This window comes from Talpa occidentalis, unplaced genomic scaffold, assembly GCF_014898055.3.
Source record: "Talpa occidentalis isolate TD23 unplaced genomic scaffold, MPIMG_talOcc4v2.1 talOcc4.16, whole genome shotgun sequence".
In the NCBI taxonomy this organism is placed as follows: Eukaryota; Metazoa; Chordata; class Mammalia; order Eulipotyphla; family Talpidae; genus Talpa; species Talpa occidentalis.
Window position 1 is genome coordinate 50,508,497 of NW_023601653.1, and position 27,980 is coordinate 50,536,476.

Here is a 27,980-nt window from a genome sequence, read left to right on the forward strand (position 1 = left end):
TCAATTCCAAAGAGCACCTGCACCCCTATGTTTATAGCAGCACTGTTTACAATAGCTAAGCTTTGGAAACAACCCAAATGCCCAAAAATAGATGACTGGATCAAGACGATGTGGTACACATACACCATGGACTATTACTCAGCATTCAAAAAAGATAAACACATGCAATTTGCAGCAACATGGATGGCGCTGGAAGGGATCATGCTCAGTGAAATAAGCCAGAAAGAAAAAGAAAAATACCGGATGGTCTCACTCATAGCAGGAATCTAGAAAACTTAAATAAGGGACCAGGAAAATGAATACTATAAGAAAGTAAAAATCAAAATCAACAAAAAACTATGAACCAGAGACACTCTATGGTGGGTGGGGGGCGGGGGCGGGGAGGGGAGGGATTGGGGTCAAAATAAGGGGGTTACAATTGTATGCGGAATATAAAAATAAAATTTATTTTAAAAAAAAGAAATATTGTCTGACAGAAAAGGGCTATATTGAAAAACAAAACAAGATATGTTGAAAGACAAAACAAGTCTTAATAAATTTATGAAGGTTGAAATCATACCAAGTATTTTTTTCAGATAATGGCATGAAACTAGGTATCAACCAAAATAAGAATGGAAAATCACAAATTTGTGGAGAATAAATAACACGCTACTGAACAATGACTGGGTCAATGAGGAATGCAAATGTGTAATAAAAAATACCCAAAGATTAATGAAAATTAAGACATGATATACCAGAACCTGTGGGACACAGCAAAAGCAGTGGTAAGAAGGAAGTTAATAGCAATACAGTTCTACCTGAGAAAACAAGAAGACCCAGAGATTAAAAATCTAAACTTACACCTAAAAGAACCAGAAAAAGAAGAGACACAATCAAAAGTCAGTGGGTAGGAAAAAATAATAAAAATTAGGTCAGAAATTAATTAAACAGATCAAAACAACAATTCAAAAGATCAACAAAACCACAAGCTGATTCTTTGAAAAGATTAGCAACATAGACAAAATATAGCTAGAATCACAAAGAAGGAAAGAGAGTACAAATAAAATCAGCAAAGAAAGAGAAGTTATAGCAGATATCACAAAGAATCAAAAGAGAGTATTAAAAATAATTATAAGGCAACAATTGGATGATCTAGAAGAAACAAATTCTTAGAAATATGCAACATTCCAAGACTGAGACAGGAAAAATGAGAAAATCTGAGCAGACCCTCATATGTAACAAAATTGAAAAAATAATCAATAGTCTCCCAGAAAACAAAAGCTCAGGACCAGATGGCTTCAGCAGTGAATTCTTCCAAAGTTTTAAAAAATCAACACCTATCCTCCTCAAATTCTTCCAAAAAGCTGAAAAGGAGAGAAGACTTCCAAACACATCTATGAAGTCAATATTACTCTGATTCTAAAACCAGACAAGCACATCACAAAAAGGAAAACTATAGACCAATATCTCTGATGAAGACAGATGTGAAAATTCTCAACAAAATACTAACAAACCAAATTCAACAATACATTAAAAGAATCATAAACCATGATCAAGTAGGTTTTATTCCAGGGGAGCAAGGATGGTTCAAATGAAAATAAATATGATATACCACATCACCAAGAGGAGGACAAAGATCATAAGATCATCTCAATAGATGCAGAAAAAATGTTAGACAAGATTCAATCTCCATTTATGATAAAACCCTCACAAATGGTATAGAAGGAAAGTGTGTCAATAAAAACTATTTATGACAAACCTACATCCAATATCACACTTTATTCATGAAAAACTGAACATAGACCTAAGATCAGGAATAAGATTGCTATGTCTGCTATATTACATACAGCAATACACAGATTCAATGCAATCTGTTTCCCTATCAAAACCCAACAGTATTCATCATAGAAACAGAACAATAATCATGAAATGTATTTGGAATTAAGAAAGGATGTTGAGGGCCTCCCCAGTGGCGCAGCGGTTGAGCGCTGGGTTGCGAAGCTGCCCGCGGCCTCTGCGGCGCCAGTTCGATCCCAGCTGCTCCCCGGCCACCTGAGGAGGGTCCCACAAGGCGCGCAGACCTCTCCTGCCGCCCGCTGCTCCCCTCAGCAGTGTACTTCGGTCCTTCTGCCTGCTCTGCTCCCCGCTCTGGCTCTGGTGAATTCTCTCACCCTCCCGCGCTTCTGACTGTACCCAGTGCATGTATAAACAAACAAAACAAATAAATAAATAAATAAATAAACAAAACATGCCTCTATAAAAAAAAAAAAAATTAAAAAAAAAAAAAAGAAAGGATGTTGAGGGCCTCCCCGGTGGTGCAGCAGTTGAGCGCTGGGTTGCGAAGCTGCCCGCAGCCTCTGCAGCACTGGTTCGATCCCCGGCTGCTCCCCGGCCACCGGAGGAGGGTCCCACATGGTGTGCAGACCTCTCCTGCCACTGGCTGCTCCCCTCAGCAGTGTACTTCGGTCCTTCTGCCTGCTCTGCTCCCTGCTCTGGCTCTGGTGAATTCTCTCACCCTCCCGCACTTCTGACTGTACCCAGTGCTTGTATAAATAAATAAATAAATCTTTATTAAAAAAAAAAAAAGAAAGGATGTTAAATAGCAAAAATAATCCTGAAAAAAAAATGGCAGTATCACACTCCCAAACTCCAGCCTATACTACAAAGTCATATTAATCAAAACAGCATGGTGTAGGGCCTCCCTGGTGGCACAGCGGTTGAGCGCTGGGTTGTGAAGCTGCCCGCAGCCTCTGCAGTACTGGTTCGATCCCCAACTGCTCCCCAGACACCGGAGGAGGGTCCCACATGGCGCTCAGACGTCTCCTGCCGCCCCCTGCTCCCCTCAGCAGTATGCTTCGGTCCTTCTGCCTGCTCTGCTCCCCTCTCTGGCTCTGGTGAATTCTCTCACCCTCCGGCGCTTCTGACTGTACCCAGTGCTTGTATAATAAATAAATAAATAAATCTGAACTCAGCAGTGCAAAAGATCAATGCACTGGGAAAAGCATGTTCAAATCAGGCACATTCACAATTATTTTGACATTACCCTGAATAAACGGTATAGACTGAATCTCCCCCTGACCCCCAAAGGTCTATGTTGAAACTTAATCCCTGGTGTGATGGCATTTGGAGATGAGGCCTTGGGTGATAAGGTCATGAGGATGGTGCCCTCCTGAATGAGATTAGTGACCCTAAAAAAGAGACCCCAGAGAGCTTCCTTGCTCATTTCGCCATGTGAGAAGATGTGGGAGCTTGTATTATTAAGTGCCTCAGCTATTCTGTGTCTTTGCCTTGATTATCCTTTGCTTTGACTGTTCTGTGCCTCTCAGTGTGCAGAAACAGGGAAAATTGATAGGGAACCTCTCAGGGCAAAAGTCCTAGTATGAGGATCTATACATGCTGAAAACAACATGTGCAGAAACAGGGAAAGTTTGAGATAAGAAATCTCCCAGGGCAAAAGTCCTGGTATGAGAATCCATACATGCTGAAAACAGCATGTGCAGAAAGAGCAATAGGTGTTATGACTAGAGCAGCATAACCACTGAGACTTTCCTTGGCTTTCTCCTTATTTCTCAACCTTGGCTAGTGCAGCTGGTTACACATCCCCCATACACTTGTGCATTCTCCGTTTGCCTGCTTGCTTCTTTGATCTTTTTATTTTCTGATTCTAAGTAAAAATGAGACTGCCCTTGGAGCTGGGCTGCACTTTCTTGGTGCAGTCCCTCTAGGCTTCTCATTGTTCTGGACATGGACTCTGAGTAATTCATTTTCATCCCGCTGCCACACGTGGTAATGAGACAAGAAGACACAGCAAGAAGACAGCTTAAGAACCATGAAGCAGGCTCTGACCAGACACCCAGATGGCTAGCAGCCTCATCTTGGACCTCCCGGGCTTCCACACCTTGAAAAGTACATTTCTATTGTTTCTAAACCATCCATCTCCAGCATTGTGTTACTGCCACCCAGACATTGACCAATTACACAGACACTACTGTGAGTTACAGAAATATACATTCTATAGGAATAGACTGTCTGTCTTCTGGAAATGCATCTAATATGTTGCTTGACTCAGGACAAACTGGACTCAACCTTGTTCCTAGGCTTATGTCAACACCTGTAGGCAAATCCCTCTCTGCAGCCAAATAAATGAGGGGACGGAGGTGGGGTGGGGAGGTTTATGCCAAGTCAAATGAACTTGATCCAAAAGGCTACACACTGTTAAGATTCCACTGATATCATATTTGCTAATGGATATATTTATGGAGAGAACTGACAGGCGATTCCCAGGGGTTGGGGTAGGAACAGAAGGATATTTTTCATGAAGAAAACGTTTAGTATCTTTATTGTGGTGGGGCTGTATGTGATTCAAAACACTAAGAATGAATGACTATAGTAAACCTCCATTTAAAATGTAAATCAGCATTTGGGTTGTTTCCAAAGCTTAGCTATTGTAAACAGTGCTGCTATAAACAGGGGTGCAGGTGTTCTTTGGAATTGATGTTTCTGTGTCCTTTGGGTAAATACCTAGGAGTGGAATTGCTGGATCATATGGAAGCTCTATGTTTAGTAGGTCCAGAAATCTCCACACAGCTCTCCATAGTGGTTGGACCAGTTTGCACTCCCACCAACAGTGCAGAAGAGTTCCTTTTTCTCCACACCCTCGCCAACATTTGTTGTTGCTAGTTTTTTTAATATGTGCCATTCTCACTGGTGTAACAACCCAAATGCCCAAAAATAGATGACTGGATCAAGAAGATGTGGTACATATATACCATGGAATATTACTCAGCATTCAAAAAAGATAAACACATGCAATTTGCAGCAACATGGATGGCACTGGAAGGGATCATGCTCAGCGAAATAAGCCAAAAAGAAAAAGAAAAATACCGGATGGTCTCACTCATAGCAGGAATCTAGAAAACTTAAATAAGGGACCAGGAAAACGAATAACTATAAGAAAGTGAAAATCAAAATCAACAAAAAACTACGAACCAGAGACACTTTTAGGGGGGCGGGGGTGGGAGGGGAGGGATTGGGGTCAGAATGGGGGGGCTGCAATTGTATGGGGAATATAAAAATAAAATTTATTATTAAAAAAAATAAAATAAAATAAAATAAAAATAAAATGTAAATCAGGGCCTCCCCCATGACTCAGCAGGTTGAGCACAGTGCAGTGAAGTTGTCCGCAGCCTTTGCAATGCCTGTTCAATCCCTGCCGGCTGGCAAGAATCCCACATGGTGCAGCAGACCTCTCCTGTCACGCCCGCTGCTCCCCTCAGCAGTGTATTTCGTCAGTCTGCCTGTTCTGTTCCCAGCTCTGTCTCTGGTGAATCCTCTCACCCTCCTGCGCCTCTGGCCTGTACCCAGCTCTTGTATAAAAATAAATAAATCTTTGAAAAATAAATAAATAAAACCGTTATTTAAAAAAATGTAAATCAACTATAACAAAGATGAAAATGCATACGTTGTGCAAAAATGAAAAATGATGTAAAAATATATAAAATTTAAAAAATTAAATGCTGATGATAAAAAAATAAAATGTAAATCAATAAATAAGGTTTACAAAGATAATTTCATCTAAGCCTTCATTGAAGCATTAAGAGAGAGGGGATGGGGTCAAGGCACTCAGTACCCCCTCTACAGCGAAGAAGCAGAAAAATAAGGCAGATGCTCGCGGAGGTAAGAGCTTGTTGGGAAGGCACAGCTGGAAGTTTAGCTTAAGAGAAGGAAAGAGCACGACACTGTATATCAGAAGCTGCCTCCAGTGCGAGAACAGCGGGAAGAAGGGGAACCCAGTTCAAACAAATGTGCAGGAATCTTCGACGACGAATAAGGCACGGCGCGAGGGCATGCTGGAGTGAAGTCATGTCAGAATGCCCGGAACAGGGCGCTCAAAGCCCAGAAGAGGAAAAGAAGGTTCGGTGGCTGATGTTAGCGCCAGGGAGTGTGGCAGACCACAAGGCACCAGGGTGCAAATGAGAAGGGCCCCCTCAATCTGGGATTGCTCGCGAGGGTTGAGCTCTTGGCAAGAACCGCTGGGTTCTTGGGTTCTGGTCCTCTGGGCTCAGGTTTTCTGGCCAGATGCCGGGGCCGGGATTGCCTTGGGTTGCGCAGCGACTCTACAAACCACTTTCGGCTTTGCCGGCGGCCGCCCTGCTAGGCGCTGACAATGGGGGGCGCTCGAGGGAACTGACGGGTTGTAGCAGGTCCAGGGGGCTTGCTCCGCCCTGGGAGCTTCCTATTGGCGGTGATTTTTTGCCAGCCGTTCCCCAAGAACGCAGGTTCAGCTGAGCTGCAGCTACATCCGCTTTGCATTTATGTCCACACCGCCAGCGTGGGATGCGCGCGCCCAAGCCCCTCCTCAGAGGTGGGCCCCGGCTCCCCGGGACCCCGCCTCCAAACTCTGACAGCTCAGCACCTGCTGAGGAGCACCCGCTCCCCCACTTGGTTGTAGTAATTCCAACCTCTTGACTTAATTCTCTTAACCATAGGGTTAAAGAACAAGTCCCTGCACATGCTCCCTCCAGGACACAGGAGATTTCTCTTTGCACCTTTAAGGTTACCAAGTTGACAACTTCATACTTCGACAATAGTGGCTTATATATTAAATTCTCTTTGCGCAAATAACGGTGTGGTTTCTGTCTTGACCCTGACTGATACAAAGAAAAGGATGAAATCGAGCAATAAAGCATCACAATGACATACATGGTGTTTTTTCAGGCACTGTTTGGACAAGGCGAACAAGCAAACCGCTCAAAAAGAGGGAGCCATCTTCCACCAGCCTCGAGAGTGGGGATTACTGGCCATGGCACACCCAAGAACTAGCTGGCTGAATGGGCAGTCTCTCCTAAGGGACTCCTGGTTGAAGAAAAATCCACCCTAGGCCTTCCCAAAGGGGATATGTCCAGCAGAATCAGGTTATTTGCAGTAATAAACAACCCAGCAATTAGCGATGACAAACAATAAAGCTTCATCTACCTTGTAGGGTCTGGGCTGCCTGAGGCTCCCCTGCAGCTGTCCCATGACTGCTAGAATTGGTTCTTCATTTAGGGACCCCCTGGGGGGGTCACCATTTGGGTGTCATTCCCTCTTCTTGTCTGTTGGCAGTCTTCGGCTGGGAAGAGGCAAGTCACCCAGACTTCATCCTATTGGTCAGAGCAAGTCATAGCGACACAGTCAGCTCTGGTTTTGGGGCCTGAGGTGCAGTTTGGGCAAAGGGTTAACAAAATCTTTCCCTTGCTCTGTAGGAATATGACCTTCAGTTAACTCACTAGCTCTGTTCCTCTGGAATCAGATTACTGTTCAATGTCAACCATGTGCCTCAGCAAGGATGCTTACAATAAAAATGGTCTCTTAAAGGAAACAGTATCTAGGAGAGGCATTATGCAAAATGGATACCCCAGGGATGCTGTGTGCATTCTGAGCGTGGGTGCTTTTTTTTTTTTTTTTTAAGGTTTATTTTTCATAAGATTGCATCTTATAAAGACTGGACTAAAAAAAAAAAAAAGGCTGGACTTAGGAGAAATCAAAATGAGAAGGTTTTGGTTCGTGGTTTTTTTTTTTATTGAAGTGGTTTATAACACAGTGTATGGTTTAGAGGGGCAGGTTCACACCTCCTCAGATGTATGTTCTCAACCAGCCCCACCATTTAAGCACCATAGATAATCCTTTACCCTAAACCATTGTGTCTGCTCCCCACTTCCCACTTCGTGCCCATCCTTTTCTTCCCTCCCCCTCTAGCAGTCTCAATTCTGCAGTCATCTGTCTAGGTTATTTTGGTTACTTTTTTTTTTAAGATTTATTTAATTTATACAAGAACCAGGGTACAGGCCAGATGTGCAGGAGGGTGAGAGGATTCACCAGAAAAAGAGTGGGGAACAGAACAGGCAGACTGACAAAATACACTGCTGAGGGGAGCAGCAGGCGAGACAGGAGAGGTCTGCCTAGCCATGTGGGTTGCTCTGTGGCTGGTGGGCATAGAACCAGCACTGCAGAGGCTGCAGACAGCTTCACAGCGGTGCACTCAACCACCTGTGCCACCAGGGAGGCCCTATTTTGGTTTATTTTTGTCAGTTCCTTTGTGTTTTGTTGTTGTAGACTGTGTTTTCTCTATATTCCATGAGTAAAATCATCCAGTGTTTCTCTTCTCTTTCTGATTTCACTTAGCATCATCTCCAGTTTCATGTGTGTTGTGATAAATGGCAAGAGGAGTTCATCTTTTTTTTTTATAGTTGAGTAATGTTCCATTGTGTATATACACCACATTTTAATCCAAACATTTGCCTTTAAACACTTAGGTTGTTTCCATAACTTGGCTATTGTAAGCAGTACTGCAGTGATTGGAGGGCATAGATTATATTCAGATTAGTAATTTTGCATTCTTCAGGTAGATACCAAGGAGTGGAATTGCTGGGGCATATGGTAGATCTATTATCAATATTTTGAGGAATTCCACACTGTTTTCCATAGGAACTGCCGCATTCCCACCTACACTGTGTGAGGTGCAGCAGGCTGCGCCTCCCATGCTGTCTCTTGACATGGTCCGGGCATTGGGGGAGACTCCCGAGAAGCGGGGAGTTTCTGTGCTCCCCTGAAGAGGGAAAGATGTACTTCCCAGAAGAGGGGAGTTCTTGCACTTCCCAAAGAAGATCTGAACTAGGGAGTCTCCATGGCAATGCCTGCTAAAGCTCTCCTCTTTGTTCTTGGTTAATGCAGAAGTTAGTCATTAATTGGCATGTGAAAACCCAGTTTGGACCTAGATGTTAATTGATTTGTTATTCTTGCACTTGAATTAGTATCATAGAAAGTAAATAATGCAAAAGAGGGGGGGGTGTATGTTTGCACCAGCAGTACATTTCCTGGTGTTTGCAAGAGGTCAATGGTTCGCAGGCCGTGTGGAGGTTAGGAATTTCTAGTTAGGAGTTAGACTTCAGTGGAATTTACTTAAATTTGATGAGTTGTTTCAGACCACTTTGAAGTAATCAATATATTAACTGAGTAAATTGAGTGCTAGGAGATAGATTGATTTTAGTAATTGAATATAGAATAGGAATTTTACACCCACTTTATAACTGGGAAAGTTTAATTGCTGACAAATGTTGTGCTGTCATATATGATTAATCATGTTAGTAAATGAGCTGTACCTAGGAAACTAATTGTTCTTAAGGTTATCAGAGAATTGCTCTTTAGGTGTGAGACCTAGGGAGTCTTTGCATGGTCATGAGAAAATATGCCCCAGCAATTCCACTCCTTGTTCTGCCTTGATGCTTACACTGATGTAAGCTCGCCTTAAGGTATAAATAAAGACCCGCTGAGACCCTCAGCAGGAGATACTTGCACGAAATAAGGTGTCTGTGTCTTCCTCATTCTTACCTCGCTCCACTTCCCCTCAGCCCTCCGAGAGAAAGATAAGAAAGAGAAAAAGGAAACTTTCACCGACTCCGTCCTGTCCTTTCTGAGATCCCTGACACGACTTCTAGCTGGGGCGGGTCTCCAGCAGTGAGGGTTCCTTTCTCTAGGCGTGCCTTGTGGAGATACTAAAAGCGAGGATTCTTGAGTTGTACAAGAGATACTGGCTGCTGTGGGGCATGAGTTCCTTCATCTGACATGGATGGAGCTCATTTTCTTGCTTTTGAGTTGACCCTGGGCTGCTGTGTGGCTTGATGTCCTGCAGAAGAGGCATGTCAGATGCTGTACTGCTGGCTAACTGTGTTTCTTGTCCCATGCTCTTCTGATTCACCTGATGCCAAAGCTGTCTATGGGAGTTTTGTGTGTTTGAAGGCCAAGCTGGACCTGAAAAATACCCCGTGGTGGGTGCTGTGGACAGAATGGCATATTCTCCCACAAGGATGTACGTATGCTCTTCTTGCTGAGAGAGGAGCTGATAATTAGAAGCAGTAATAAATCTGCATAGCAGATTCTCCTACAGGACCCTGGGGCCTCTCAGTGGTCAACAGATTGGTAGAAACTATTGATTAATAGAGGCAAAATGGGGAGAGAAATAGCTTTGTGGCTCAGTGAGATCTCGGAAGACTATAAGTCCTTGTAACTTGAGAGAATGTCAGAAGCCTCATCTGTGAATTTATTATTTTTCATGTCTTTTTATTAAGAAAAAGGATCCTGTGTAACTCAATGACACACAGGAAAGAAGACTGGTTTGTTCAAGTGATTAAAAGGCCAGGGCTGAGGCTCCAACATATGGGACTTGGGTCGCTAAGAGTTTTTGTCCCCATCTCCAATTGTTTCAGCCTCTTGGCTTCATTCCCTCCTCCAGGCAGGGAATTCTGCTCTTCATAGAACAGAGCTGAGTCTTTTATTCATTAATTAATGATTTCATTTAAAAATGTGACTGGGTATTCTCATTATCTTACTTGTCTTGATTGCACTGCACTGTCTCGTTTAGGCTTGATGTTCTGCCATTTTACAGATGGAAGACAGCTCTTTCCAGAGTAGCTGAGGAAAAACAAGACCCTGAGTAACACAAAAATGGTAAGTTCTATGTATGGCGGGGACCAGAGTGAGCACCTTTTCTGTGCTTCTACCTTCATCTAACCCTGTCTTTGCCTTCCCAGGATGCTGCCCTGTCTTTAACTTGTTCACATACTGGCTTGTTTCATAAAGAATATGCACACATTTAGCCTTATTCTGCACTTTGATCCTCAACTAAGACTGAGGTCCCTGGACCAAGTTTGGGATGAGGAGTTTCATGCTGGAGATTCCTCAGAGCGTGATCTCAAGAGATACACTTGTAAGGAAGCGAGGAGGGCAGCACCAGGTAGAAGGAGACGTGATGGTCATGGAGGCCTCAGCTGGCCCTACAGCTTGCTCTGGAGCTGGAGGGGTTCTGTAGAGTTTTCCCAAATTGGGGTAAAGGGTCAGGCTTTTTATATTCCTGCATCAGGCACAGGTGGGATGGTCTGAAACTTCAGATCTGGACAGTGTTCTGTGGCCAAGGGTGAGTTCATGTGAAGGATACAGGTGTGAACCATCAATATAAATTCCCAGCAGGAGGGGAGTACACTGGCTGTGAAGATGGAATCCTGGTGGGAACCACATCCTCTTCTGCAGGCAGACACATTGGTAGTTGGGATAATCCTTTCTTTCCTTTTCTGCTCATTTTTCTGTATCAGAAACAGTCAATGAACTCTTCATTGCTGCCTGGGGAGTCTCGTTATATGGATCTCCTACTTCCTTTTCTTTGGAATTATTCACATATATGCAGTCAGATATTTAGAATTTTCTTTTTTCCCTTATTACTTATGATGTTTCTCTGAAGCTCTGTAAGTCTTTTTCTAAACCTGTCCATTGTTAAAATGCAATTTTTTTTTAAGATTTATTTATTTATACATACAAGAACTGGGGTATAGGCCAGAGGTGTGGGAGGGTGACAGGATTCACCAGAGACAGAGCAGTGCGGACTGAAAACACTGCTGAGGGGAGCAGTGGGCAAGACAGGAGAGATCTGCCGTGCCATGTGGGTATCTCCCTGGCTGGCCGGGGATTGAACCCATGCTGCAGAGGCTGCGGACAGCTTCACACCACTGTGCTCAACCCCTGCACCACTAGGGAGGCCCTAGAATGCAATTCTTTCAAAGCAACTTTCTGACGTAAAACCAATCTTTTCTTTCTTATGGGCTAGACAAAATATTAGACTATTAGTTCCCTCTTGACTTTGTCCACACTCTAAGAATGTTTTAGATAGAGTTCTTAGTTGCAAACAAAAGAAAGCAAATCTAGTTCAGCTAAGGACTGAACTTTCCTTTCCCTTTGGGAAAGGTTAAAGTTTGCGTAATAGGCAAGAAGGCTGAATAGGGCCTTCCTGGTGGCACAGGAGGTTAAGACGCAACCTATGAAGCTGTCCACAACCACTGCAGCATGAGTTAGATCCCCGGCCAGGGAGCTACCCACATGGCACAGCAGACCTCTCCTGACACATCCACTGCTCCCCTCAGCAGTTTATTTCAATCAATTTCTGCCTGTTCTGTTCCCCACTCTGTCTCTGGTGAATTCTCTCACCCCCCACACCTCTGGCCTGCACCCCAGTTCTTGTATGCATAAATAAATCTTTTTTTTTTTAAAGAAGGCTGAATAAACGGATGTACAGGAACCCAGACGGAAAGACTACAACCAAGATCCTATTAAAGGAGCTACCTGCATAGAACGCTGCACTAGCACCAACACTGCTGAACAGCCTGTCTGTGCTCTGGCTCTTCCACCCTGGTCACTCTCTCCCGCCTCCCAACTCATGGTGACTCTGTAGATACAGTGACTTCTCTGCATGATCAGAATGAGCTATTCATTACCTTTCATTTCCATGTTGTGAGTCCTTCATTTCTTATCTCACCCCTTATGATCCTCCTCAAAAATGAAGACATGCTACCAAAACATCAAATGGCCTTTAGAAAAAGATCCAAGAAATGTAAATACCCAAAAAATGACCATTAGAAAAAATATAGGAAATATAAGTGGTATTCCTTTAGCATGATTCATTTCTAGAATGTTGGTGTATGTGGATTCCTACACCACTCTGGTCTCTCTGCAGTTTCTAAATCTCCATTAGGACCACTTTTACATCATCCACCTGCCTCTGTCTTTATCATATTCCAACAGCAATTGTCTGTTTTCATCCTAGACTGTGGTCCTAAGAGTTGTTAAAAATGTGTTCTATGGAGGCAAATAGCTCTTTAGGCACTGTATAGGGAAATGCACCACAAATGACTGCTTTTTGAAAACTTTCAAAGCACAGTAGTGTATTAATGGCTTGGGGGAATCCTAAAGTGAAGAATGGATTACCTTAAATACAGTTTTGACATTCTCATTGGAGTGCTGCGCCATCTATTTGGCTGTTGGGACTTCACATTCTGCTTCCTCTCTGAATCTTAGGGACTGGGAGCCTCACAACATTACCTGGACTCTCATCAGCTGGTTTCTGATTTGGTCCTGATGTGGAAGGCCCTGACACATGGGTGGACAGCAGGGGGAAGACAGAAGCCTCAGTCTCCTGCTTATGCTGAAGCTTCGCAGGCCATTCCCAGCAACTGGCTGTACGGTGTGGGCAACAGCAGCAGAGGACAATGCTCAACTCCAACAGCTGCAGCCATAGCAAATGTGGGACTGTGGCTTCCAGAGTCCAGAACTGTCTCTGGAGTTCCTGGCTGTCTACACAGCTGCTGCAGTGATTGCTACAGCAGCAGGGATACTGGGTGTCCCAGGAGCCTGGTGACAGAGAGCTCATGGGATCGCCTCCCTTTTGCTGCTCCAGCCAGATCTTTGCTTTATTGTCTTCTTATTTCTTATCTGCAGTCTCCAAAATGGCTTTTACATTTTAAAAGGACAGACTTATTAGGAAAAGAAGAAAAAGAGAAGCACCTGCATAGGCACAGGTGGGCAGGGCAGCAACCACTGCTGCTTTGCAAAGGGAAATGTTTATGAAAAGAATGACCTGCAAAGTTACAGGTGGGCAGATCTCCGAAATTACCTTTTTAATGTACTTGTCAGTTGTTCCTATCCTCCCTCCATAATGTAATCTCTGTAAGAGCAAAGAACTTGTCCGGCTTAATCACTGCTGTATTCCAGGGCAGTGCCTGCATACAGTTCAGGTGCAATGAATATTCACTGGATGAATTAACATAAAAATGAACTCTCCCAGTACAGTACAATCAATCGTCCATGTGACTGTGCTGAACCCTCTACAATGTCCTGCCCCACAGAACTCTGAGAAGCCACAATGTCCAGTGTGAGTCACGATTCCTAAGTGTAAGCTTTGGTCCATCAATAGCTACTGAAAATGGCATAGATTTTAATAGTGTGAAGGTAACAGAATGCCATATAGTCGATAGGAAATTAAACTCAGTAATAATGTATGCTTTGTTTACAAAGGTTCAAAGTTCAAGGTTACATATGTATCTGAACTCCCTAAGTCCTCTGAATTTATTAAATGAGGTATAAGACTATGTAAGAGATCAAGCATGTGTAGTGCTGATTGCTTCATTTATAAGAAATGAATACAATTTGCAGATTTTTAGGCTGGAGTACTGGGAAGTACCGTGAGTTTGTAATGAGAAGGCCAGTCACAGGCAGGCTCTGGGTCAATGGACAATTAGCTTCTGAATCTCAGTGTATTCTTAGAGATAATCATATCTACCCTGCAATAACCACCGGGATGCTGTAGACTCAAGAAAAAAAGCAAACCAAGTATAAATAACATTCACTGGTTACTTGCCATTTTACATTTTATTTACATTTTTATTCATACAACCAAATAAATGTTAACTTATTAGTGTTTTTTAGAGAGAATGGTGATGTGACTTAACCAAGGTCATATGACTTGTGAATGATAGAGGTAGGGTTCAAACCCAGAGCCTGTGCACTAAAACAGGCCTAATATCTTCTAAACAGAGTTGCTTAAAGGTGACATGTCAATAATCTTTTGACAAAGTTTTGCAGCAATAATCAGGAGGCTGCACAGTAAGATTGCATGTTTTCTAAGCTCAAATTATGCCTATGGAACCTAAAACCAGTATTTCTTGTATCCTCAGCAGCTACACCTAACTTCCAGCAAAATCATGGGAGTACAATTCAATGCTGAGTTACCCTATATGCCCTGGATTCTGAATAGTGTGCTTTAGTTGGCAACTATTCCTTTGTTTTGATTTAGCCAAACTGAAAAAAAGCTGACAGTGAAATAGCAAAAAATAGAAAAAGCCTTTTTGAATTTTTATGTAATAGCATTGTTAGAAAGAGTAAGTACAAATCAAGTTGTAGCCCATAAATGTAGCTCATAAATGAAGAGGGCCTCAGCCAGGGTTAGGGAGAAATTTCTTCCAGCAGTGCTCTAGGAAAGATAGGCCTTTCATGTACTGCTTTGTGTTACCGGCTGAAGCCTTCAGAACAAGCCACTGTCTCAGGGTAAACACGTCAGGACAGAGTTTTACTCGTCTAAAGTTAAACTGCATATTCTATCTCTTACTGGATTTTTTGTTGCAAAGAACTCACTTTCATTTATTCATTGTGGGTTGAGAAGAATTATTTCAAGATCATAAATCTGACCACTTGTCTGGGGTATTCTTAAATTTCTAGCTCTAACAGAAGAAAATTGTAATTTAAGAATAATCTTTCAATCTTAGGCAATTCTGGGTCCAAAAAAATAAGTAAAATAGGTGTAGACAGTGTGGCAAACTGACAAGGAAATGCTTCACTTCCCTCGCATATAAGCAGTGACTCATGGGATGTAGGAGGGTCTGACATATAGTCAGAATTCTTCTGGCCCTGATAAAACAAGTAAGATAAAATACCAAGTCATAACAGACCTCAACCATAAAGATGTACAAAGAAAAAGAAAAAATGCTTCACATTTTCAATGATGGCACACCTGAAATTTACAGGCAATGATACTTCAATTTAAAAAAATGTAACAAGTTGTTCTATCTGCTTGATCACTATTGATGTGAGTCTCCTCCTTTGTCCCATACTTTGAACCAATCGAGCAAAATAAAGTCAGCTATCATGCTGGCTTATCTTTCTTTTGGGGCACCAATTCTCACTTTTAGGCCGCAAGATAACTTTATATTCTTAAAAATGATGGATGGCACCAAAGAATTATTGTTCATGTGGATTACATCTACCAAAACTGATACATTATTGGATTAAAGTCAAAGGATTAGCTGCACTTACACACCCACTATAAATTTTTTTTTACTTTACATTTAAGTAGCAAATTTCCCTCTTCCCATGTCAGTAAATTGTTCTTGCAAATATTAAGTCTTTTCATTTGATATAAATACATTTTTTAAAAGATTTATTTATTGGGCTTCCCTGGTGGTGCAAGGGGTTAAGACATAACCTATGAAGCTATCCACAGCCTCTGCAGCACGAGTTCAATCCCTGGCCAGGGAGCTACCCACATGGCACAGCAGACATCTCCTGTCTCGCCCATTGCTCCCCTTAGCAGTGTATTTCAGTCATTCTGACTGTTCTGCTCCACACTCTGTCTCTGGTGAATCCTCTCACCCACTGTACCTCTGGCCTGTATCCCAGTTCTTGTATGCATAAACCTTTTAAAAAATGATTTATGCAGGGCCTCCCCAGTGGCGCAGTGGTTGAGCGCTGGGTTGCGAGGCTGCCCACAGCCTCTGCAGCGCCGGTTTGGTCCCCGGCCGCTGGGAGAGGGTCCCACATGGCACACAGACCTCTTTTGCCGCCCGCTGCTCCTCTCAGCAGTGTACTTTGTCACTCTGCCTGCTCTGCTCTCTGCTCTGCTCTGGTGAATTCTCTCACCCTACTGTGCTTCTGACTGTACCCAGTGCTTGTATAAATAAATCTTTAAAAAATATGATTTATGCATACAAGAACTGGGGTGTAGACCAGAGGTGTGCAGGTGAGAGGATTCACCAGAGACAGAATGGGGAGAACAGGTGGATCTACTGAAATACACTGCTGATGGGAGCAGCGGGCGAATCAGGAATGGCCTGCTGTGCCATGTGGGGTAGCTCCCTGGCTGGGGATCGAACTCATGTTGCAGTGGCTGGTGATAGCTAGCGCTATGTCTTTTAACCCCTGCATCACCAGGGAGGCCCTAATTTTATATTTTAAACAAATCGGTCCAAAACTAACTTTTGGAAAGATTTTAAAATAAATCAGTTTTGAGAGATAATTAAATGTTTAGACAGAGTTTTACAAATTTCATCAATCATTTTTGTTAAAAAAAAAAAACCCCAATGCCATAAAGATGGAAATATTTCCAAATACCTACTATCAAAATGACTTCGAAATCTGGAGTTCTTTGAGAATGTACAGCCTATTTTAACTGATTTGTAAATGTACCCCTTCCCTTCAAATGACAGAAGATTAAATGTGGTTTTGGGCCAGTTGTGTTTCTTATTCTCATTTCCATACTGCCAGTTTTGCTGATTCTTAAAGAGTTCAACAAACCTCTATCATATGGTGAGCCATTTCACTACTTAACTATTTATCTAGAGAAATTGAGTGTGTGTTTGTATAAACATGGGCACATTTGCTGCAGTTTTGTGTTAGACAAACACTAGAACCCACCTGACTATTCATCAGCAGGTGATGTGATGAACTATAGTACACCCATGCAGCAGAGTAAGACTCAGCAATTAAGCTAAAATGAATTAAGCTGCATCATGCACCAATCTCAAAATAACTGAGCTGAGTTAAAGAAACCATGCCAAAATCATTCCACTTTCAATTCTGGAAACACAAACTAGAATCAGAAAAGTTTAAAACTAGATAAAACTACAGAGCTTGAAATTTTTTTAACTATATATTTTTAAATTTTTATGTAATTTATTTATATATATTTTACATCATTGTTCACTTTTGTACAGTTTGCTTTCTCCTCTCAGGTGTAGTCCCCATGAATTCCCACCACCAATTCACCCGTGAACCATTGCCAGAGTATGAAATTCTTAATCATGGGTTCAAGACCCATGGCAGGTGGACACATAATTATCAGTTGAGTAGAGGACAAGAGCAGGGGTTGATAAACATCAGTGAGATCAATAGAGGAGCTGGATGCACATATCATCTCCACTTAATGATACATAAACTGAGGGCTAGATGGAGCTGGTCCAAGTGTACTACTCACTTTTGCTGAAGGTCTGTCACCAAGCTCAATTTTCTTTCCAGTAGGCCAGTGGGGTTTCCCCCACAAATGCACATTAGAACTAGTAAGCTGGGGGGCTCTCAGGCCTCTTCATTTTCATTTCTTTGTCTGATTTTAATTTGGAGTGCTTTTTTTTTAAAAAGATTTATTTACGCATACAAGAGCTGGGGTACAGGCCAGAGGTGGGGGGCGGTGTGTGAGAGGATTCACCAGAGACAAAGTAGGGAACAGAACAGGCAGAGTGAGCAAAGCACACTGCTGAGGGGAGCAGCGGGGTGAGTCAGGAGAGGTCTGCTGCGGCATGTGGGTTGCTCCCTGGCTGGTCGGGAATCGAACTTGTGCTGCAGTGGCTGTGGACAGCCTCACAGATTGCATCTTAACACTTGCACCACCAGGGAGGCCCCTGGGGTGCCTTTTTAATTGAGGTCACATTGGTTTACAATACTGTATGATTTAGGGAAATAAGTTCACACCTCTTCTGCACTACCATTTCTTAAAAAGTTGCTCACGTGATTCTAATCTGCAGCTAGAGTTGAACACTGCTTAGACCATGTTCTGGCTGGCCAATCCTCATGGATTGGCCTGAAGCTAAACGTAGCTTCAGAATTTGCAAAGTATAATGAACCCTTGAGCAAAGTGGGGGTTAGGAGTGCTAACACCTCCAGATCTCAGCCATGCCCCATCCCCATAGTTACAACATGACATGATGTGCCAATCATAGTCTCAGCCCTCTGACTCCACAGATTCCACACACCTTGATTCAGTAGAATCCATGCATGTAGAATCTGGGAGATGAAGAGCCAACAGTATTTACTGAAAAATAAACAACCAAGAACTTTGCTAGTGAAACCCTTGTTGTTCGAGGGTAGAATGAACGCCAATCCAACTGGCACCCTCTGAGATGAATGTGTGTGTGTTGGGGGGAGACGGGGTGACATCCTTTTCTTCCAGATGGGTCACAAGATCCAGAAGTTATGACTAACAGCAGGAAAGCCTCCCTACACACTCAGCCCTCTGGCAATCAGCCACTGTTCTTTGGACTACAAGGAAGTCAGTCCCAAAATCACTTCTCCAAGACTCCAAGTCCATGTGAGTGCCTCACACTCACATGGACTGTTCTGAGATTTCCCACCCTGGCAACATAAACACATTTATAGACAGAAATCACTTAAAAGGTGTGATGGAGACGAGACAGGTGAGAGTTGGGGCCTCAGCAACATGTCTTCAGAGGGGATTTCAAAGTCAAGCCCAAGTTGAGTTCATGAGGCACTTTGCATCTAACTTTCTGGCTAGACTTGGGTGACAAATGGCCCACATCAGATCACGTTTGAGTGCTCACTGGCACACAGGCTATCAGAGTGAAGGATCCCTGTTAGAAAGAACTAGGTTGGCAGAGCTATTTTGTTATTGCAATTATCAGGGCAGCTATCATTTTTTTATCAATAATCAGAGAAAAGTAGTCACATTTCAGTGACTTGGTGTCATCGGTTGAAGGTGTAAAAACAATACCCCATACAGTTCATATACTAGGTGATCACACAACCACAACTTCATAAAAGATGAAGGCCCAGGGCAAGGAATCCAGAGTCTCTGGTGTGTTCCTGGCTAGCTTACTTGGAGGAGCATAAGATCTTCATCTTAGGATTGTGGATTTTACCTCCATATTAGATGGACAATTTTTCAGTAGCTGTGGAACATGGAAGCAGGGCGGGGGCCTAGGGGGAGGCCTAGAGAGTGTAGGAGGTTATGGAATGCATCTTGGCATCTGAAGCATTCTCATGAACTCTTTGTAGAGGAAGGTATGACAATAATGAAAATGGGGTTCTGGCCATGATCCCACTTGAAACAGATCCACTAATTCCATGATCCATCAGCACAATCATCTCCCCAAACATTGAACTTTGAGGTGGTAGCTCTTCCATTTTACTTTCTCAACATATAGTACAAGTCAAAAAGTGGAAAAAGTAAAGTGAAAGCACTGAAACCGGCCCTCCCCATTTGCCTCAGCCAAAATAACTAAAAAACAATATTGTGTAGAAGTACGGTAGAGATTAAATTTGCTCTTAAAGACCCAAAAGCTGCAGGTACAACTATCCCTATCATATTACTGTTTCATTCACTAGTCTGGTATCTACCAAACCAGGCAGGTCTTGGAGGATGATGCTGGAATACCACATGTGTGTGATAAACTCATTTACCCTCTATAATAACCCATGAAGTAATTAGTAGTAACACCCTTATTTTTGTAACTACTGAGATATCGCTAACGTGCCCACAAACCTGGCAGGGTGGCACATCAGGCTATAAAGAAAATGCAGTTCAAGATACTGGTGTAAATGCAGCTCAGGAGATTGAACCAGTTTACAATGTAGAATACACCTGAACTCCAGTTTTCTTGAGGAGATACTCAAGGGATTCAAGGAGATCTAAGAGTGTGATATTAAATGGTACTTATAATGCTGACACAAATATTAGCAAATATGTTCTAGTCAGATTAGAATGCAACAATAGACTGAGAGTGTAACAAGATCAGAAGACAGAAACTTAAATAAAAAAGGAGAAGGAACTGACTCAGGAAACATACTTTGCAAATTAAGGAGAAAGACAAAAAATGGCTCATGGAAAGTATAGGAAAAAAAGTTCAAGATGAAAAAACATTCTCTCACAAACTTCTTAGTGTAAACAAATGTGGATATGAACTACAATGGGTTGGAAGTTCTGAAACAGAGGGAATGGTTTCCATAAAACCAACCTCATTTCTTAGCCGGCCACACTAACCATCTTTCTGTTTCTTAAAAGCCAATGGCTTCAGAACATTTCCTTGCTCAAGCTCTGAATTTGAACCATGTCACCTCAAAAAAACCTGAAGGACACCAACCTAAATTGAAATGCCCCATCTCTGCATCTGGCTTGAGGGGTCTTTTGATTTGTAAAAAGACTGTAGAAATATGACAAAAATAAAGATAGAAATTGTCACAATAGACTTTTATATTTTATAGTACATCTGTTTAATTAAATTATGATTGTTGATACAATATCAGCTCAATAATTTTATTCAGATAATTAAAAACGAGGGTCTAACGATGGATTAAAGCTGGTTCAATCCCAACTTTACAATTTTTTATCAAGAGTGAAAATAGAATACTATTAAAAAATACCTAAAAAGATAGCATGTCATAGTGCTGAGAAGTTGGTAAGGCTTACATCTTAATCTGATGCAAAATTTGTAGTGGCACTGAAAGAGTTCCTCAGGCACACAGCAGGCACATTCTGGCACTAGGAATCTGGGAGGGAATGGTTATGGGTGCCACTTCTCGTCTTCAGCTGTGACTGTGCGATGTCAGCAAGTGCACTTTGTATCTTTTCCAGAAGCATGTCCCCTCGATAAACTACATCCTCCAAACATGCAGCAGCTTCGTGATTTTCTTCTTCTAGCTTGTACAAGCTAGCAGCCTTTATAAGACACAGATTTAAAAATCTTTTGAGAAATGTCAAACTTGGAGATTTGTAAGAGTTGAACAGAAACTGTAGTAGAAATCTTTGTTTTTAAGGCTAGATGACTATGCAACCATTGTTGATAGTGATAGATTTTTCAGTCAGATTTTGCAGAAATTCTAAAATTTGATAACCTTTAAGAGTTTTTCCCCATGTGAAATAGTTACAAGAATTAATTTTCCTTCATCTTTGGATGTTTACATGTGACTCACTTCCAAAGTGCTTTTTGGATACCACTACTCTACTCCACATACAGAATGCCACTCTCCTCTTGTTTCCTGCTAGGAAAAGAGCCAAACCGAGAATAATTTGTTATAACTTGAAATTAGACAACTCTCTCTCTCTCTACACAGATAGATGGTAGATAATAATCAATACAGTCTTCAACACACAACAGTATTTCACAATTAATACAACTCCCATTTTAAAATTTAATCTTAAAGTAAAGTAACTTTATTATAACAAAAGGCATCACATCTGCCTCTTTTATTATTACTTTTAAAAATTTATCCACTTTAATTCAAAGTTCTCTGCTGGCAAAGTTCTCAGAGGAAAGAGTTAATTACCTGTAAAGCAGCTGTAGATTCTTCACTGGGTAAGGAATCTATCAAAACATCAATGTCTTTTGCTGTTCGTGCAATCAAGGCTGCAAAGAGCTGGGCATACTCTAAAGAAAGATATTACTAATTTAGGGCATCTGAGAATCTCATGTTTTTAGAAACAGAAATTAAATTTTAAATTAATGAAACCAGAAAACTTTAAAGTTCTTTCTGTACTAGATGTCTAATAATTAAAGTATAATTTTAACACATCAATCCTATTACATGTTTGAGAAGTAGCCATCATATATCTCAAATTGGGAATTACACGTTTACCATTTCATTTACTAAGACAATATGGTGGACACTTGAATAAAGGAATGTGCAAATAGGATGTCTTTCTTATTAAGGCGTTTCAACTAAATTCATACAGAATCCCTTCTAAAGGAATGCCAATGTTATTTGACATAAATTTGACAGAATTATGAGGTGTCATATAAATCAACTTTAAGAAATTAATTTATTACAAACAAAACTTGTAGTAATAGCACAAAGTAATAGGGGTCAAAATAAGACAAACCAAGAAAATTGATTTACCTTCTGTAGGATTAGCTGGTTGATCTTTGTTAATTGCTGTCTGAATATTACTGAAAGAGGCAGGAGGACCACACTGCTGCAACACTCCAATAGCATTACAAAACTGATCTGCAAGCTTGAGGCCAAAAAAATGTATCAGAGTAAGAAAGGATTTAAGAATTTTAATGGCAAAAATCCAGTAAGTTTCTATAATAATATCTCTGAACAAGAGAATAAACAGAAAAGATTAATTTGGGATAAAATATGTAATTCATTATTAATGATTTAATGTTTTAACAATATAAAAGAAACCCAATAGGTTTGGTATCAGTCCAGTGAAACAATTTAAAATAAATACAAAATTATCTTTTTATTCCCAAGAATGATAAGAGAATATATGCTAGTATTTGCTGAAAGCACAAGTAAGTGGGGGGTGTTGGGCAATACAGGGAAGAGCATTTTTAGTGGTAATAAATATCTAAGCATGACTCCAGGTTAAAAAAGGTGTGATTCTTGTGAAAAATACATGTTCCTTTTTTTGAGAACAGAGTAGTTACAAGTAGAAAGAAACACTGGGTAAAAACTGAGACTACAGTGTTTAGAAATGGTTGAAGTTGCAGACTCCTGGTGCTCCCAATGCAATGCTGAAGCAGCTGAGAACACTGAGCAGATCAACTCCTCACCATCTCCAATCTTGAACACACCCATTCTCCCCACCAGCTTCTCTAGACAGTCCTGAGGTCTCTAAACCCAATTCCTTCTTTATCAGCGAATACATTTCTCTACCATTATTTGAATGACAGAACTCAAAGTCAACGGTTTCCTTTAACATCTAATTGTACTGAGAATCTTCTAACTAACCAGACTAACTTTAGACTCTCCTTTCATCTTCAAATTCTGTTAATCCTACACATCTTTCCCTTTTCCTCCCATCGTGACTGCACTTGTCTTAGTTCAACCAATTACCTCACATTACAACAGTTACTAGAAGCTCCTCATGGTTTTCTAGTTCACAATATTATCTTACCCTGCTTAAAAAATATGAGCTCACCCTGACGTGGTCTTCAAGATAAATTTCTAACTTTTCAGGCTGTTTCAAAGCTTTCTATAATCTAAGTCAACTCTACTTGTTTTTCTATTATGTCTTTCCATATATCTGACCAGTGATAAATTTCTGACTATACCGTTCTGTTCACATTTTGCTACTTGTGATGGAGCAATAGCTAGCTGCACAAATATGTATTCTAATTCTGGTTCTAGCAATTTAAGGGTTTTTTTTTTCCTTTCTCATTTTTTAAAAATTTAATTTAATTTTTTTATTTATACAAGCACTGGATATAGTCAGAAAGAATTCACCAGAGCCAGAGTGGGGAACAGAACAGGCAGACTGACGAAATACACTGCTGAGGGGAGCAACAGGTGCGGCAGGAGAGGTCTGTCACACCATGTGGGACCCTTGCGACAGCGGGGATCCAACTTTGCAGCTCAGCGCTCAACCGCTGTGCCACCAGGGGAGGCCCCTTTTAATTTTTTAAAAAAGATTTATTTATGCATACAAAAACTGGGGTACAGGCCAGAGGTGTATGTGTGGGGGGTGAGAGGATTCACCAGAGACTGAGTGGGGAGCAGAACAGGTAGATTGACTAAAATACACTGCTGAAGGGAGTAGTGGGCGATTCAGGAGAGTCTGCTGCACCATGCGGTTGGCTCCCTGGCCCGGGATTGAACTCATGCTGCAGCGGCTGCGGTCAGCTTCATAGGTTGTGTCTTAACCCCTTGCACCACCAGGGAGGCCCTCTTTTCTCATTTTTAACTTGGGAACATTCTCACATTACAGCATTGTTAAGGAATAGAGAAAATTTTTTAAAAATACGCAACAGAGTGGCTACGTGCTGTCCAAAAGCCCTCAAGATCCATTTATTTAACAAACATTTATTGAAAACCTACTCTAAGACAACTATTGTATGTAAGCCTTAGAGAGAAATAAAGAACAAGACATAGTTTCTGCCTTTATGGCGTTGTCAATGTTATATTAATAATTTCAAAAATAGTTACAATTCAGATAAAGGCTAAAAAGGTTCCTTCTAGATTACTCCACATTCCAATTTACTTCCGCACCAGTTCATTATAACGCCCTAACCACACACTGCTTCTGCAATCTTTAAATGTCTCTTGGGCATATGACACCTTTCTGGTACTCTTTATGGAGTACATCTCTTCTGTAAACATGACAGTATTTATGCACACAGCAGCCACTCTTACTAGTTAACCTATAGATTTCTCCTCCAAATCAATTATCAAAATGCCTAACTTAAGGCATGCTGTTATGTATGTTAAAGCTACACATATTCATTTTGTCCTTACTATCCTGGCTACAAGATATGTGTGACTATGCAGCATTTCCCTTAACGAACATTTCTTTCCAGCAGCATATAATAATAAAATTTGATTTTTCAAACCCCCAAAGATTATTTCCCTGAGGGAGCTGGCTGTCCACCCAGGCAAGTCACCATTGGGTAAAATTTATCTTGGTGAATTCATCAACATTGAGGGGCTGGCCCTCTCAGGCTGAAAGCCTCATTTTATGCACATGCCGAAATCAGTTTCTTACAAGTAGATTCACTCTCTTCAAGAACACCCAGACTGATTAATAAGTAGGTATGCCAACCAATTAGCCTCTAAAAGGGGGGGAGGGATGAAAACAACTGGCAAGGGATCAGGTGCTTACATTTTCCTCATTTTCTGTAGCATCTTAACTAGGGCATCAAATTATAAGTAGAATGACAATGAAACTCTAACTACCAACGAAAACTAACTCTTAATAGTAACAAGTATAAGAACCCTTTGGTTGACATATTCTTCCACTTAGCCATCATTGGAAAAATAAATCTATAGGATTAAAGAAAGAGAAGCTCCTTAGAGGACCTGAACCTTCACAGAGAGTGGTCTCTTGGGGAGACATTAAAGACCCACGAGGATGAGAAGATTCACGATCATAACTGATTTATGAGGCGTGGCCAAGAGGCGGAAAGAGATTCTGCAGGAAACCAAGTAGGCTGAAACAATACTTCTCACATCTAAGGACAGGAATCCCATCACCAAGAGGGGAGAGTCACCTCCTGGATGTAAACTCACTGGGGGTGGGGACGTTCCCCTTTTCCCCTTCTCCAACAGAAGAGGGCCCGCAAGCACCACGGACACCATCGCCCCCGCGCAGAGAGGGCACAGGCCCGCGACGCCCAGGGGTGCAAGCGGGGAGACCCCGCTTCTCAGGCTGCAGGCCGCGCTCCTCGGCACTTTCCGCCACATCCGGGTTCAGTCCGCTCCCCACTCCCGGGTTCTGTCTCTCAGCCCCCTTTCCGCCCTGGTTTTGCCTCAGAGAAAAGGAAGACAGAGTCTGGCGAGAGAAACCGCTCACCGAGTTCACCGCATCCTGCAGCTGCGTGAGCCGATCCGCCATGTTCCTTCAACAAGGGGAGGGACGTCGGGGCAGCTGCTTGTGCGCGATTGGGCAGCGCTGGTGCACATCCCAGCCAATCCTAGGGCCATTTTCCTGGAAGGGGTGGAGCCAGGCGGAGCTCCCGCCCCTCGAGAAGGGGGTGGGCGGGCCTTTCCGAAGCGTCCTTTTGGACTAGCTCCACCTTGGGGACTGTCTCAGGAACCACTTGTTTTGGGGGCTAACGGTAGTGCTTTGAGGTTTTCAGGTGTTAAAGTCTATATAGAGACTGTTGGATTCTGCGGTATTTAAAATCATGCCCCCCCACTTGAATTCGTTTTTATTGTTTTAAAGATTGATTTATTTATGCATACAAGAACTGGGGTACAGGCCAGAGATGCGGGGGTTGGGGAGAGAGAGGATTCACCAGAGACAGAGCGGGGAGCAGAACAGGCCGACTGACCGAAATACACTGCTGAGGGGAGCAGCGAGGGAGACAGGAGAGGTCTGCTGCGCCATGTGGGTCACCTCCCTGGCCAGGAATCGAACTTGCGCTGCAGTGGCTGCGAGCAGCTTCATAGGTTGCATGTCAACCCTTTGCACCACCAGGGATGCCCATGTATTCGTTTTTAAACTCGGTCTTGAAAACATCTTGTTTTGCTTCCCAGGTAGATGGTGCGGCACAGAAGTCTCAATACCAACTTTAACATCCACAGATTTAAATTAAAATTTAAGTGATGTAACAACGATAAACTGCAGCGATTCCATAGGTGTAAATCAATTGTATTTTTTTCAGAGACTATAGAGATTGATTTCATTCACTTAGTAAATGTCGCGTTAGCACATCTCACAACATAGTCCCTCACTTGGCGGATGTTGGGGGCGGGGAGGAGAGTGAATAAAATCAGAGAAAAAGGAAGAGGGAAAGTTTGAACGAAAAAACGTCACTTTATTTCAAGCCAAATTTAAACACATATGTTATTATTCCTATATCAAAAAGAACTGCTAAGCAAATAAATCTTTCCGGTTTCCTACTAAAGAGTCTTGGTGCAGTAAATAATTATTTACTGGCGCAGTAAATAATCCAATTGTAAATTGTAAATAACAAGTTTGCTTCCCTAATAAGCATACCTAAAGGAGGTGACATTCTAACATTGTAGGACCACTGGCCAGTTTGATTGATGTCCAACTGGCCAGGCTGATTGATCTCCCAGGCCAACCTCGGATATCTACAATTTTCCCCCTTTTGTCAAGAACCTTTGTGATCACTGACCGATGTTATCAATGTATGATGGTTATGTATAAAAGAGACCCTTTGTCTCTATGTGGGTGCTCAGACCTTACAGGACTGCCCAGGTCTGAGTCCTCATGCCTGTGTAATAAAGCTTCTCCTGACCGCACCATTCCTGAAGTACCGCTTATTCTTCCCCTGCCAGGGTAAAAGGCTAGAACTAATTCTGCAACATCAGCATCATAAATATTAAAATAGGAAATTCCTGGTGAACAGAATACAGGTGAACAGAAAAAAATCAAACTCTAGAAAAAATTTTTTTTAATTCACCAAGCAGCCCAGGACTACTGGGTTCTGTGCCTTCTGCGTTGCTTTGGTTTTGAAGGGGCAACTCCAATTGGACGCTGCTGTGTGCTCTAATTCTGAGTGTGGGCTTGCTGGTGAAGCTGAGAAAGGAGAGATGCAAGGGGAGCTTGGAGACGTTAGGCCGCAACAGACTCTAACCGTGGTTTTCGCAAAGGAGAAACAAAAAAGCGCAAGGGGTTGAGCACCGCACTATGAAGCAATAGCAGCCTCTGCAGCAGGAGTTCGACCCCCTGCCACCCAGGGAGCAACCCACGTGGCGCAGCAGACCTCTCCTGTCTTGGCACGGCTCCCCTCAGCAATGCATTTCAGTCAGTCTGCCTGTTCTGCTCCCCACTCTGTCTCTGGTGAATCCTCTCACCCCCTGCATCTCTGGCTTGTACCCCAGCTCTTGTGTGCATAAATAAATAAAATAATCCTTTTTTAAAAAAGGAAATAAAAAACCGAGAAGTACACGTTGCATCAGTGAACTAGCTAGAACGTCTAGGTGCCTGCGCTAGGGTGGGGCGGTGTAGGGAGGCCGGCCCCTCTGGACACGCCCCTCGCCCCGGACACGCCCCTCGCCCCGGACACGCCTTCCGCTCACCTGGTCACGCCCCCACGACCCGCGTGCTGACGTCAAGGGGCGTGGCGTGGCGTGCAGTCCTGACGCGAAAGGGGACCTGCCTTGGGGCTTGTTGAGCCGCTGGCTGGCAGGGGCGCGAGGCGTGCACCTGGTGGGCCATGGCGCGCGGGGCC

The 27,980-nt window shown here is 42.5% G+C and overlaps 1 protein-coding gene across 1 annotated transcript; it reads right to left on the reverse strand.

Moving 5' to 3' along the window:
* Positions 1-20,583: 20,583 nt before the first annotated feature.
* MED21 (mediator complex subunit 21) lies at positions 20,584-25,690 on the reverse strand. The gene is made up of 4 exons (XM_037515268.2): positions 25,631-25,690; positions 22,234-22,348; positions 21,664-21,764; positions 20,584-21,055 (listed from the first exon to the last, which is right to left on the reverse strand). Exons 1-4 carry the CDS (start codon positions 25,670-25,672, stop codon positions 20,879-20,881), a joined length of 435 nt encoding a protein of 144 aa, XP_037371165.1. The 5' UTR covers positions 25,673-25,690; the 3' UTR covers positions 20,584-20,878.
* Positions 25,691-27,980: the final 2,290 nt, after the last annotated feature.

Bases quoted from the DNA above. Each gene is read 5' to 3' on its own strand.
- MED21 (XM_037515268.2), bottom strand. From the start codon at position 25,672: ATGGCGGATCGGCTCACGCAGCTGCAGGATGCGGTGAACTCG. The intron at 21,765-22,233 runs GTAAATCAATTT...ATCTTTCTTTAG, and splicing joins ACCAGCTAATCCTACAGAAG to AGTATGCCCAGCTCTTTGCA. The intron at 21,056-21,663 runs GTAATTAACTCT...TGTCTTATAAAG, and splicing joins AATCTACAGCTGCTTTACAG to GCTGCTAGCTTGTACAAGCT.